This window comes from Balaenoptera musculus, chromosome 12, assembly GCF_009873245.2.
Source record: "Balaenoptera musculus isolate JJ_BM4_2016_0621 chromosome 12, mBalMus1.pri.v3, whole genome shotgun sequence".
In the NCBI taxonomy this organism is placed as follows: domain Eukaryota; kingdom Metazoa; phylum Chordata; class Mammalia; order Artiodactyla; family Balaenopteridae; genus Balaenoptera; species Balaenoptera musculus.
In genome coordinates, this window is record NC_045796.1 from 69,008,684 (window position 1) to 69,023,521 (window position 14,838).

Below are 14,838 nucleotides of genomic sequence, written 5' to 3' on the forward strand. Positions count from 1 at the left end.
TTTGTATGGACATATGCTTTCATTTCCCCTGTGTAAATCTCTAGGAGAGGAATGCATCACATGGTAGGTGTAAGTTTAACCTTTTAAAAAACTGCCAAACTTTTTTCCAAGTCATAACATTTTGCATTCCTGCCATCAATATATGAGAATTCTGTTTGCTCCGCATCCTCTCTAACACTTGATTTGATCAGTCTCTTAAATTTTACCCATTCTAATAGGTGCTTAGTATTGTCTTACTGTGGTTTGATGTTGAGCATCTTTTCACGTGCTTCCTGGCAATTCACATATCTTCTTTTGCAAAGTGTACAAATCTTTGGCTGATTTTTAAAATTTGGTTGTTTATTTTATTTTTGAGTTGTTAGTGTTCTTTATGTATTGTAAATACAAATCCTTTGTTGATTATATGCTTTTAAAAGTCTTTTCTGCCGTCTGTGGCTTGCCTTTTCATTCTCTTAAAAGTTTCTTTTGGGGCTTCCCTGGTGGCGCAGTGGTTGAGAATCTGCCTGCCAATGCAGGGGACACAGGTTCGAGCCCTGGTCTGGGAAGATCCCACATGCCGCGGAGCAACTGGGCCCGTGCGCCACAATTACTGAGCCTGCGCGTCTGGAGCCTGTGCTCTGCAACAAGAGAGGCCGCGATGGTGAGAGGCCCGCGCACCGCGATGAAGAGTGGCCCCCGCTTGCCGCAACTAGAGAAAGCCCTCGCACAGAAACGAAGACCCAACACAGCCAAAAATAAATAAATAAATAAATAAATAAATTAATTAATTAAAAAAAAAAGTTTCTTTTGAAGAGTTAAAGTTTTAAATTTTAACTAACTCCAACTTAATGCTTTTTCTAGAAGGTGTTTTGAAACAAAATTAAAGGATTTTGTAATGAGCTATGCATACTTACTAATTATGTACACAGCTATAGTATGTCTGCCTAGTTATTTTAATTAATTAATTTTTAAAAATTTATTTTATTTATTTATTTATTTTTGGCTGCGTTGGGTCCTCATTGCTGCGCGCGGGCTTTCTCTAGTTGTGGCTAGTGGGGACTACTCTTCCTTGCAGTATGCAGGCTTCTCATTGTGGTGGCCTCTCCTGTTGCAGAGTATGGGCTCCAGGTGCGCGGGCTTCAGCAGTTGTGGCACACAGGCCCAGCAGTTGCGGCTCCAGGGCTCCAGAGCACAGGCTCAGTAGTTGTGGTGAACGGGCCTAGTTGCTCCACGACATGTGGGATCCTCCTGGACCAGGGCTCGAACCCATGTCCCCTGCATTGGCAGGTGAATTCTTAATTACTGCGCCACAAGGGAAGTCCCAGCCTAGTTATTTTAAGTTGTTGGAAGAGAAGATTCTCTAGTCATTTTTTAATTCAGGTTTTCTGGTTCTTCTAGTTTGTCAGCTTTTCTTCACATTTTATATAAAATCCTCAGTCAATAAAGCTATATAAATGATGGATAAAACATAATCTAAGCAAGCCTTGGGGTGAGGAAATGTTTTTCCTTAACAAAAATGAATAATTTTCTTTACGTTCTAACCATTTTTATAGGCATTTTCACTTGTGCTTGATAGTCATTGTACTTTCTTCAGATGAATTGATTACAATTCATCTCACTCTTCAGACATTTTGACTTTTTTTCCCTTGTCATCTCTAACTTAGTGTTGAATCCTTTCTTTTTACATGTGGCTTTCTCTATGGAGTTATGAAGAAACCTCTAAACTTAGATGTCTAGCTTTTTTTTTAACCTGGAGCATGTTTCCTGGATCCTTTCATTAGAGTTACCTGCTACACTGATTTGTGAGAAAAACAAAATCATAAAGAAGGTCTTGTCCCAGTGAATATTTTTTATTTGGAATTAGAAAAACGGTTTTAAAATCAGAATTTTAATATAATCTGCAGATGACAATGACAAATATCAGAATACTGACTTTTTCCTAGATGAATGAGACAAATGTGGTACTGACTGGGGGCGGACAGCCGCAGATAAGGTGCGAAGCTCCAGGCAGCTTAATACTTCTCTAAGAAATAGAGTTGTGTGCTTTTTCTTCCCCTCCCTCTCCTGGAGATGAAGGGTCAGGAATAAAAAGTTATTCCTTTTTTATTGTATTACAGTATTTCGACCCCCAAAACATAGACTCTTAATTACTGTGATCAGTGAGTCACTAAGCTCACCTAATCTGAGCAGTTGCGGGCCCTGAAAAGAACCTCAGCCCTCCTGACAACCAAACTGGATCTTTACTGGTAATCAGTTCTGCTTTGGCTTGTGATCCTTATTAGAAAGTAAGGTGAATACAACATAAAATTCTTGATAAGTCTTTCTAAATTTCCCTTAAAATTTGACCTCTCTAACATTTCTGTCCTAGAAGTGTTCATGACACATTGTGTATTTTAGATAATGTGGGGTTGGCAGTGTTTTATAGTGGTAGAATAAGAAACGCTAGCTATATTCTTGCAAGCGTTAGAGAAAAATAAGGAATCATTCACATTCCCAGTTTCTACCTCCTATTTTCTTCCTCTTTTTTTTTCTTCTGATTAGAAAAGTAATTTATGCTTATTGTATAATTTCTTTGATATTTTGCATATTTAGGAAAATGTGTTATGACTGTTTAAATTTTCTCATTGTAAACATTAGGATGAATCTTATTAGTACTAGACGTTCATAATTTTTCTGAATCAGAAAGAAGATGGTACTAATTATAAATAGTAATTTGTCCCACTCTGAAGTCACCTTCTCTAATTAAACCAGACTTCTAGTGAGAGAGTACCTGGAGATAGGGCCAAGCTTTATTTCTGCAGAATTCTTTTTTCCTGCTTCTGAGTGATAGATTTCAGGTGAACACTTGGAAGAAAACAAACTTCTGATTATTCAACATAAAATTATTTTGTATGTACTATGTATAAAGAACCTCCTGGGAACTAACTGTGGGACTGTAAATATGATTCAGTCTTATGATAATAGTGATGACTTTGAAGACATTTTACTTAGCAAATATTTGTATATACTTTGTGCTGGTTTTGGGGACTTGGGAGATGATTAAGATATAGTCCCCCACCTTAAAGAGCACATAATTTTGTGAGTAGCAAACCATCATTTTTAAACACAGTTCTGTTTTAACAAGGTCAATAATGACTCTATTATAGAATATTACGGGATACTAGAGATAATAAATCTTGACGTTAGGGAAGAAGAAGGGGATCAGGGAAGGCTTCCCAGAGGGAGGTATATATGCGTTAACATGAATAAATAGAAGTTTGCTAGATAGAGTGTCGCTTTTGTTTTTTGTTGTTTTGTTTTTTTGAAGGTTTTCTGTTGGGATAGGATGGTGGTGGAGAGATCTCATACTGAAGGTGAGGATATGGATGTGAGGGTGGAGAGTATGAGCCAGATCGCATAGGCTTAGAGTGTGATAAGGGGCTTTAATATTTATATACTTTCACAGCGCACTGGCAAACCATTGCCATTTCCTAAGCATTCGGGTCAGATGATTTGACTTCAGTTTAAAGAAGCTTACTTTGATTGCTCTGTGTTTAATGAAAGAGACAAGGATGGAAGTGGGGGAGGTTAGTTAGGAGCTTGTCACGGTAGTTCAAGTGAAAGATAATGGTGATGGTTTAGAAGTAGAGTCGAAGAGTAGTAAGCTGATTTGAGAGATATTAAAGAGGGAAAATAGACGGGACTTGGTGTTGGATTCAGAATGAGATAAAGAGAGTCAAAACTTAGTCCCAAGTTTCTGCTTATGCAGTGGGATGATTGGTACCATTAGGGCTTATTGTGGGGGAAAGCAGGTAGGAAGAAGTATTAAAATCCTGATTGCTTAAATGCTGGAGAAGGTGTGGAGAAAAGGGAACCCCTTGCACTGTTAGTGGGAATGTAAATTGATACAGCCACTATGGACAACAGTATGGAGGTTCCTTAAAAAACTACAAATAGAACTACCATACGACCCAGCAATCCCACTACTGGGCATATACCCTGACAAAACCATAATTCAAAAAGAGACATGTACCACAATGTTCATTGCAGCACTCTTTACAATAGCCAGGACACGGAAGCAAGCTATGTGTCCATCGACAGATGAATGGATAAAGAAGATGTGGCACATACATACAAAGGAATATTACTCAGCCATAAAAGGAAACGAAATTGAGTTATTTGTAGTAAGGTGGATAGACCTAGAGTGTGTCATACAGAGGGAAGTAAGTCAGAAAGAGAAAAATAAATACCGTACGCTAACACATACATATGGAATCTAAAAAAAAAACCAAAATGGTTCTGAAGAACCTAGGGGCAGGACAGGAATAAAGGCGCAGACGTAGAGAATGGACTTGAGGATGTGGGGAGGGGGAAGGGCAAGCTGGGACGAAGTGAGAGAGTAGCACTGACGTATATACACTACCAAATGCAAAATAGATAGCTGGTGGGAAGCAGCTGCATAGCACAGGGAGATCAGCTCGGTGCTTTGTGACCACCTAGAGGGGTGGGATCGGGAGGGTGGGAGGGAGCCACAAGAGGGAGGGGATATGGGGATATACGTATACGTATAGCTGATTCAGTTTGTTATACAGCAGAAACTAACACACCATTGTAAAGCAGTTATACTCCAATAAAGATGTTAAAAAAAAAAAAAAAAAAAGATCCTGATTGCTCAGGTAGAGATGTTGAGTACACAGTTGGATATATGGTTTGGAATTCAAACAAGTTTGAGTTGGAGATGTACATTTAAGGATAGTCAGCATAAAGACAATATTTAAAGACATGGTATTTGATTAGTCAGGATAAGTAATGCTAGTTTCTCTGACAAACAACTCCCCAAACTCAAGTGTTCCAGTCAACATACTATGTTTATTTCTTGCTCATATCACAATGCATTGTGTGTCAGGCAGCTTTCCTGGGCAACTCTTCTCCAAGTGGTGACTCTCTGGGCTCTTCCCATCTTGTGGTGCGGTCCTCTTAAACATATGACCTGCAAGGTTGCCGTGGAAGGGGAAGAGCAGGAGTGGGTGCTCTTGGGGTGGTGTTATATCTCACTCCTGCCCATATCCCATTGGTCAGAGTCCAGTCATATGGCCCTCACCAAATTACAAGAGAAGCTGAGAAATGTAGTCTTCCTGCGTGCCGCGAAAGAGGAAAATAAATGGAGTTTGGTGAACAGGTAGCATTGTTTCTGCCATGGCAGTGGAAAAGACCTTTCAGGCAGAGAATGTAGAAAGAGTAGAAGACAAGGCCCAGGGTGGAACCTCCCCTTACCAAAACCTGCCATTTAGAAGTTGGATAGGGACTTCCCTGGTGGTCCAGTGGCTAAGACTCTGGGGTCCCGTGTTTGATCCCTGGTCAGGGAACTAGATCCCACATGCTGCAACTAAGAGTTCGCATGCCACAGCTAAAGATCCCGTGTGCCGCAACTAAAAAAAAGAAAAAGAAAAAGAAAGAAATTGGGTAGAGGGAACAAAGGAGTTGAGAAAGAATAGCTAGAAATTGGGGGTGGTGTTAGGTGGGTGGTAGAAACTAAAGGAGTATGGTGATATGGAAGCCAAGAGAATTTTTCAAGAAGGAAGGAGTTGCCAGATGTATGAGATGCTGCTGAGATGTTAAGATACTAGAAAAGTTGGTAGCAACATGGAAGGGAGGAAGAGTTGATTGATGGTCCTTGTGAGTGCAAAATGGAAAGAATCCAGAGCAGAAGGGAGGGGATTTGCCTTTAATGGGAGTAAGGACAGGGGAGGAAAGAGGAAATGGACTCAGATACAGAAAGGTTTATAACTGCAAAGGTGAGGCAAGTTTCTGCCTGCTGGTGGAGAGGCATTGTTGAATAGCAATTATTTCCATGGACCCTATGTCCAGGTCACCTGGGTTTGGATCACTGTTCTCTCATTTACTAGAAGCGTGACAATGGGCAAGTTACTTAATCTCTCTTGCCTTGGTTTCCTCATCTGTAAAATGGGGATAATAACATTACATATGTTTATGTTAGGAGTAAATGAATAAATCTATGTAAAATGTTTTAAACATTGTTTGATATGTGTTAAACACATAAAGTTGCTTCTTTCTACTTTTTCTTTTCAGTACGCTATAACACAAAGCCATCAGGTGAGGAGTGGGTAGGGGAGCTTGGTATATTTTATGAATGAGGAAAAGATGTGAAACGTAGGACTGCCTTTGAGATTGATGATTATGATTTGTATTGTCACCCTTCTGCTGTGCTCTGAGATTTTCTCTAGGAGCCTTGAACTGTGTAGGTGTAGGCCCAAAGAAATCAGGTGGTTGGGTTTATCGAGGTCTGGGTTTTTCTCAGGAGAGTGTGACTGAGCAGCTGGGGAGGAGCACGGAGGTTAAGGGTATGTAGAGGAAAGAGAATCAGACCTCTGAGACGTCAGTGAGAAGGAGAGAGGTCTAGTGGGATGAAACTTCTGATGTACCATATTATTATTTATTATGTTCATTGTTTGTGGTTTATCTTTACCTAATAGAATATAGGCTTCATGAGGGCAGGGATTTTTATCTGTTTGTTTTTTTCTTTTCACTAATATAGTCTGTGCACCTAGAATAATGCCTGGTGCATAATAGGCACTTATTAAATATCTGTTAAATAAACTAAATGAAGCATAATAATCTAGGTGAGATGATGGTAGAAGTGGTGAGAAGTGGTCAGATCCTGGATATATTCTGAAGAGAGATCTGATAGGATTTGCTGATGGATTGGGTGTGGGGTGTGTAAGAAAGAGAGGGGTCAAGGATAACGCCAAAGGTTTTGGCCTGAGCTACTAAAAAAATGGTGTTACCATTTGCTGAGATGGGGAAGACCATGAGAGGAGTTTGAAGATTGAGAGCTCAGATTTGGATATCAAGTCTCAGATGTCTTTTAGACATCAAGTAGAGACTAAGTCAGCTAGGCAATTTGATATTTGATTCTAGAGTTAGGGGAGAGGTTTGGCCTGGAGATACACATTTGTCCGTCATTAGCACACTGATGGCTTTTAAAGCTGTGAGACTAGATGAGACACCAAGGTAGTGAATGTAGTTAGAAAGGAGGTGCAAGGACAGAGCCCTGGGACAAAACATAGACGGGCCAGGGAGATAAAGAGGAGCCAGTAAAGCAGGCTGAGAAGGAGAGGCCAGAGAGAGGGGAGGAAAACAGGAGGATGTAGTGTCCTGGAAGCCACGTGAAAAAAGTGATTCAAGAGCTCCCTCTTGAATTAAAAAATGATCAGTTATTTGAGAACTGAGAGTTGACCATTGGACTTAGCAACATGGAGGTTACTGGTGATCTTGATTGGTTTTGTAGAAAATAAAAATAGAAAAAAATGATCTTTTTATGAATTTTGTTTAAAACCTCTGGACAGATGTTAAGACTTCACTTAGATATTGTTTTAGGTAGATATTTATTCTTACTAATTTTATAATATAAATCAGCTAAAATAGGTGATTTTAAAAGATGACTTCCCCTGTGTTTATATGGTGATTCAGGAAAAAAAAAAGGCCAAAAGTCAGTCAGTCTTGCTGAAATTAGAATCACTGATACATTTGGAGTGTGATTTTGGTTAGTATGCTTCTCAGCATGATCCTTCTCCTGAGATGTAGGATAAGGTTATAAGATGGAGAAAGTTCCAATTTCATATTAAAAAAGTATGATAGGAATTTCAAAGAATTGATTTAACTCACTTCATTATCAGTTTTCTAGTGCTATATCTTTAAAGCTTTTAAGGCAATAACTTTTTAATGTAGTGGTTTAGAAATTAAGAGTCTTTGTGGAAGTTCCATTCACTGGTAATTTTTTCTTTTGCTATTATATTTGATGATCAATTTCTAGAATTTATGTTGTCTTTAAAAGTTCCAAGGCAGTGCCTTTTGAAAATATGGTGTAGGTTGAGAGTATTTCATGAATGCTCTTTTAAATTCCATTTAAAACATTGTAAGAAAGTGATTTTGAGAATTGCTAATTATAGAGTTTTAACCTGGAACATTTTCATTATTGAAAATTATTACCTATCTTCATGTTATTTAGGAAGATTTTTACCTCTGAAGACAATGTTAGGACCAAGATATGACAGTCAAGTTGCTGAAGAAAATCGTTTCCATCCCAGTATGCTTTCAAATTATCTGAAGAGTCTGAAGGTAAGAAACAAAACATTTTTGATGTTGATTTAACATACTTTATCCCTTTCTTGTTCTACAGGTGGCTTTTTATTTTTAAAAAATTTATTTATTTATTTATTTATTTTGGGATGAATTGGGTCTTTGTTGCTGCGCGCAGGCTTTTTCTAGTTGCGGCGAGTGGGGGCTGCTCTTCGTTGTGGTGCGTGGGCTTCTCATTGCGGTGGCTTCTCTCGTTGCGGAGCACAGGCTCTAGGCACGCAGGCTTCAGTAGTTGTGGCATACAGGCTCAGTAGTTGTGGATCGCGGGCTCTAGAGCGCAGGCTCAGTAGTTGTGGCGCATGGGCTTAGTTGCTCCGCGGCATGTGGGATCTTCCCAGACCAGGGCTCGAACCCGTGTCCCCTGCCGTGGCAGGCGGATTCTTAACCACTGCGCCACCAAGGAAGCCCCTACAGGTGGCTTTTTAAAATAAAACTTTTATTTTGAAATAATTAACTGACTCAGAGGAAGTTGCAAAAATAGTACATAGAGTTTTGTATACAGAACTCCCTATCTCTTCTCTACCGAGATAGAGAACAAGTTAGCAGGTGCCAGCCTACAGGGATGGGGGTGGGAAGAGGGTCTGACGGTAAAGGGGTAGCATGAGGGAGTTCCTTTGTGGAGAAGGAATAGTTCTGTAACTACCACCATGAATCTATACATTAGGTACCGGGAGTTAGGACTTGAATATATGTTTTTAGGGGGCATAATTCAACCCATAACACCAACCATTGTTCTCTTCTATTTTGGACTCTTGGTGGTCTGTTATTGTATGCTCTCTCAGTACATTCAACAAATATTGGTACCCATTATATGCAAGTCTCTTATTATGGGATGGTAAAGATGCCACTTAGTTTTTGATAACCTGTTACTCATCCCTATTCTCGGTGTAGTTTTGGGTCATTATTTGTTTATATCTTTTATTTTAGCTTACTTGTAAACTTTTAATTTTTATCTTCATTATTAATATACATTTTGAAAGTCATAGTTAACATTTATAGAGCATTAGCTATTTCCTAGGCAGAGTGCTAAGAGCTTGGGCTTAGCACTAATTAGCCTGGGTTTGATTTCTGGTTTGCCACTTAAGCTTTTGTGGTCAAGTTACATAATCTCTTCATGTTTTAGTTTTCTCACTTGCAAATAAAGTTAGTGCATTTAAAGCACACAGAATAGTGCTTGGCACAGAGTAAGAACTTCGTTTAAATCTCACAACAACTGTATGAGGTGGATACTATAATTATCCTTATTTTATGGATTGGGAATCTATAAGGAAAAATAATTATGTATATGTAATAATATGTATGAGTATATGTGTATACAGACAGACACATTCACACCCAAACACATTATTCACACAGACACATCACACACACAGACACACATTTACACACATACATATATATGGGCTCAGGGCAGCTAAGTCATGCGGTGCAGTTTCTTGGTTTCTAAAGTATTCATATGTATTTAGAAAATTCATATTTTCTTGCTCATCCCCACTTTTCATTCACTTCTTATTTTGGACCTGAAGACAAACAAAATGGGTTCTAATTCTAACTAGTGAAAAGCTGTAGTATGGCATCTAAATCTTTGCATTTGGCAATACATATCCTCTGAAGGAATTAAGATCACTGAAGAAGCCTATGTGGGAAGAGAAGAGAAGTAGGCCCAGGGGTGCAGATAGTACAAAAAATGCCATCAAAAATACATTTCCTGGGGAAGTGAGAGGGTGCTTGATTGGAAGAGCTGTCTATTACCCATACATGAGCTAAGAAACCTGGAGAAATCCATAGAGCACATTAAGGCAGCTAGTTATATTTTAGAAGTGCACAATTTTGTCTGTTTTGTGATGTATGAAATTTAAATGTTTTTGCCATTCCCCACACCCCCTATAACAATGGAGTTGAATTATTATGTAGACCAGTCTCCTTTAGGCAAACGCAACAATAGGTACTCAATAAAAGCAGTAACAACAAAAGAGAGAAAAATAACAGTTTAAAAAGTACAGGTTGTTTCTCTTACCATTCTTCTCAGAGAGTATATACTTCAGAATGAGGTGGAAGATGTTTGGATTGACTGTTCTTTTACTTGGCTCAGTTCCAGCGTGCATATCTTTCAAGGCTGAATGTGATTCTGGTTGTTCAAGATCTTTCAAACCTGTGGCCCCCTAACACAAGCCAACTACTTCAGTTACTGCTCAACAGAAGAAATAATGATTTTTGTTCCAATACAGGAAGAAAAACTGGCTGAGGAATGGGAGTAAGTCTTCAGTGAGATGCACAAATACGGCCATGTGTACTGTTCTTTATTGATTATTTAAGGGATTTACAAGGGAATTTTGACTGTACACACTTTTTGCCCTATGTACTCACTTGAGAATTTAACTGCCTAACATGTGCTGTAGTGATGATTGCTTGGAGTGCTGGGTTATTGTGTGCCTGGAGCTTTGGTTGGGGTGTGTTTCAGATAGATGATATCCCTGTTCTAGCTTCTTGTCTAGTAAATCATAGGTGGAGTGACAGATGCAGAAAACTATATCGGTGTTTACTTTTTTAGGTACACTTTTGTAATGTTGAAGTGGAGTCTGTTTTGCTTATGTTCTTGTTTCATCATTAGTTTGGGGGTTAATTTATTTTATTTAGTGCCTAAGTTCTATGTCTTGAGTAAGACTTGGATAAGTGATACTTTCATTGTTAATAGTTCATTGGCAGAGTGAACCTAAAATCTCCCTTAGTGTAGTTGAATGAACTGGCCTGGAATACTCCCATTTAGTCAGTTTGATTTGGTACAAATTCAGTTACCAGTAAATCTGTCCTTTTTTCTTTCTTTCTTTTTTAAGGTTAAAATGGGCTTGTTGGTGGACCTGACAAATACTTCAAGATTCTATGACAGAAATGACATAGAAAAAGAAGGAATCAAATATATAAAACTTCAGTGTAAAGGGTAAGTCATGTATTAAGATTCCTTAATATTTAAACCTTCTGTTGAAATTTGTAATCTCTTCTTAAAAAAAAAATGTTTCTGTATTACTAGACATGGCGAGTGCCCTACAACGGAGAATACCGAGACATTTATTCGTCTATGTGAGCGGTTTAATGAAAGAAACCCACCTGAGCTTATAGGTATGTTTGGCTTCACTTTACCAATGTTGAATATTTTCTTTTGTGATTGGGTTTCCATTTTCTTTTTTACAAGTGAGTTGATATGGAAGTTTTTTTTTCTTTTTTAAGTCATCACCAAGAAGCGTTTACTAAAGTAGTAGAATAACTTCTGTGAACTATAAAATAAATGTATTTTTTTTAAAGAATTTTTTAAATGTTCTTTTTTAAAAATTAAGTTATTTTCTTTGTTCATTATTTTTGGCTGCATTGGGTCTTCGTTGCTGCGCGTGGGCTTTCTGTGGTTGCGGCAAGCAGGGGCTACACTTCACTGTGGTGCGTGGGCTTCTCATTGTGGTGGCTTCTCTTGTTGCAGAGCACGGGCTCTAGGCACGCGGGCTTCAGTAGTTGTGACACACGGGCTCAGTAGTTGTGGCTTGCGAGCTCTAGAGCGCAGGCTCAGTAGTTGTGGCACACGGGCTTAGTTGCTCCACGGCATGTGGGATCCTCCTGGACCAGGGATCGAACCTGTATCCCCTGCATTGGGCACTGTGCCACTAGGGAAGTCCCAAAATAAATGTATTTTTGTAATTTAAAAATTTTTCATGATAAAGCCCTAATTGCCCCTCTTCAGTTGTACTGTTGGGAAACTGTATCTTAAACACTATATGTATATTTATTTTTTATAACTTTGAATTTTATATTGTATGTATCATTCTGAACCTTTCTTTTTTCACTCAGTATTGTGTTTCTGGGAGTGACCCATGGTGATGTATGTAACTGTTGTTTATTTGCTGCTGTGTAGTATTCCATTATATGAATGTATTATAGTTTATACACTTTCCTGTTGATGGACAGTTCTTTCAGCAGATATTTATTGATTGCTACTCTTTGCTAGGTACAGGCTCTTGGAACAGCTCAGGGAGAAAACAGAAAAAAGGGGGTTGGGGAAGCAGGGGAAGGAAGCCAATAAACATAAATGTAACAAATGAGTAAATTTTCTTGAAATGATTATTACTTAAAGTGACATTTGGGTTATTTTCAGTTCTTTTTGCTATTACGAAAAATGTTGCCAGGAGTGGTCTACAATTTTTAAGGTTTGTGATTTTTAGTTTTGGTTCTTTGTTCCTTCTGATATTTATATTGGCATATGGTTTGAATTGAGGATCCAATTTAAATGTTTTCTATATAGTCAGTCATTTGTTTCAGCACAGTATGTTGAATAATTTTTTCACCTGATGGTTAGATGCCATAAATTAACTTCTTATATGTACTGTTGGAAATTTTTTCCAATTCATATTCCTTTTAGTTTTTTGGGTAATATTTAAAAGCTTTTGTTGTTAATATATTTTCTTTTGTGATTTCTTCTTTTTTAAAATTTTAAGCAGCTACTATTTTCCCCATTCAGAGAATTAACTGAAAAAATTTTAGGAATAGTAGGAAAGTTCAGGGGATATATTTGGACACAGATAAATAGGAAAACATCAGCAACTTTCCTGCGAACAAGCAATAACTAGTTAGAAAATATAGTTAGAGAATAGTCTCATTAATCTTACTATTAATAATATTGGCTAACATTTATTGAACATTTCTCTCTGCTAGTCACTCTGTAAATCATTTTACAAACATTGTCTCATTTTCTTCTCAATACTATTAGGTAGATGTTATTGTCACCCCCCCCATTTTATGATAAGAAACAGGCTTGGGAAGGTTAAGTGACTTAAGGTCATTCACATAACTAGTAAGGGTTACAGCTTAGATCAGATCCTAAGATAAGATCTAAGGGTTACAGCTTAGATAAGATCCTAAGTAAAGTTTAGAGTTCATACTCTAAACTACTTGTCTTCTGTAAAGTACAAAACACCAAGGAATAAAGTTATTAAGAAATGTAGGAGTTCTTAATTAAGAAAATTTCACTTGTATGTTAAAAGACTTGAAGAAATGGAGATTCATTGTTTCCAAATTAATTTCCAGTTTTTAGTGTAATTCCAGGCAAAATCCCAATGAGACTTTGGAAAAATTACTATGAAGTTAATTTCTATTTGTAAAGTCCACTGCCTCCATTAAGTCAATATTTATTGAGCACAGAAAACAATTGTTTGGCAAATCAGACAGGTGAAATTATGAGTAAGAAAATTTTTTTTTTTGTTTTTTATAAATTTATTTATTTTATTTATTTATTTTTGGCTGCGTTGGGTCTTCGTTGCTATGCGCAGGCTTTCTCTAGTTGTGGCGAGCAGAGGCTACTCTTCGTTGCAGTGCACAGGCTTCTCATTGCAGTGGCTTCTCTTGTTGCGGAGCACGGGCTCTAGGCGCGAGGGCTTCAGTAGTTGTGGCACGTGTGCTCAGTAGTTGTGGCTCGTGGGCTCTAGAGCACAGGCTCAGTAGTTGTGGCACATGGACTTAGTTGCTCCGAGGCATGTGGGATCTTCCCGGACCAGGGTTCGAACCCGTGTCCCCTGCATTGGCAGGTGGATTCTTAACCACTGCGCCACCAGGGGAGCCCATGAGCAAGAAAATTTTGAAAGACAAAAGTAACAAGGGGATTTTCCTTACCAGTTATCCAAGCATATGGTAAAGCAATGGAAACTACAGTGGTTTCCTAGTGGTAGAGATGTTTTTCACATCAGAGAGGGAAGGTGTGATTATTCAACAAATGGTTATGAGACAATTAGCCAACTGTATAATAAAATATATTTTAGATGGATCAGATATTTTTGAAAGGACCCATAATAATATAGGAGAAATATAGGTCAGTACTTATTTAACTGAGGTAAGAAAGGGTATTCCAGGTTTTTCATCAAAGGCAGAATCCATAAACAGGTATTTTTTAAGCCGTGTTCCTGGACCGCCTGCATTGGAATCACCTGAGGATGCTTATTAGAAGTGCATGCTTTAGGGCCCCGTACTGGACTTGTATGATCAAAACCTCTGGGAATGAAGCCTAGGTATCTAATTGTTTTTAAAACAAGGGTCTTAGGTGATTTTTGTGTACACTTAAATTTGAAAACTGCTGTCAAAAATTAAAATGTCTATTCATGGTAATAGTAACAGCTGGAATTAATGAATGCATATTATTTGCCTGGCAGAGTTGGTGGGAAACTCTGAGTGAATGAATGAAGGAATGAATGAATGTAATCCTCATAACAACTCTGTGTAGTATGTGGCAGTATCTGTATTTTACAGATAAGAAAACTGAATCTCAGAGAAATTAAGTATAGTTTTTCCATGGTAACACATCTGATAAGTGGTTAAGCCAGGTTTGTAATCCGGTTTCTTACTTCAAAGTCCAAATTTCTAATTACTTGCTGCACTGGTTTCTAGAGTGACCACATAAAAATGAAAAATAAATTCTGTGTTATAAAACACAACAGAAACAGAGCAAAAAGATATTTGACAAATTGGGAGCAATATTTGAAGCATATATGACAGATAAAAGTTAATATTCTTATATACAAAAAGATTTTATAATCCAACAGGCAAAAGAGGCATTCCTCCATAGAAAAATATGGAAAACAATGAAAATGAAATTTATAAGAAATGAATTACAAATAGCCAAGAAACGTGAAAAAAATTTTCATTCTCACTTGTTAACAAGAGATACAAATTAAAATATATGTCGTTACC

General features: G+C 37.9%; 1 protein-coding gene across 5 annotated transcripts in view; it reads left to right on the forward strand.

The window, feature by feature from the left end:
• RNGTT (RNA guanylyltransferase and 5'-phosphatase) overlaps positions 1–14,838 on the forward strand; it is a 323,844-nt gene that overhangs the window by 1,559 nt on the left and 307,447 nt on the right. For all 5 annotated transcript variants that reach the window (XM_036871771.1, XM_036871768.1, XM_036871767.1 and 2 more), the window contains exons 2-4: positions 7,988–8,097; positions 10,953–11,056; positions 11,147–11,235. In XM_036871771.1, coding sequence (XP_036727666.1) covers positions 7,988–8,097; positions 10,953–11,056; positions 11,147–11,235 — 303 coding nt within the window. The remainder of the gene's footprint in view (positions 1–7,987; positions 8,098–10,952; positions 11,057–11,146; positions 11,236–14,838) is intronic.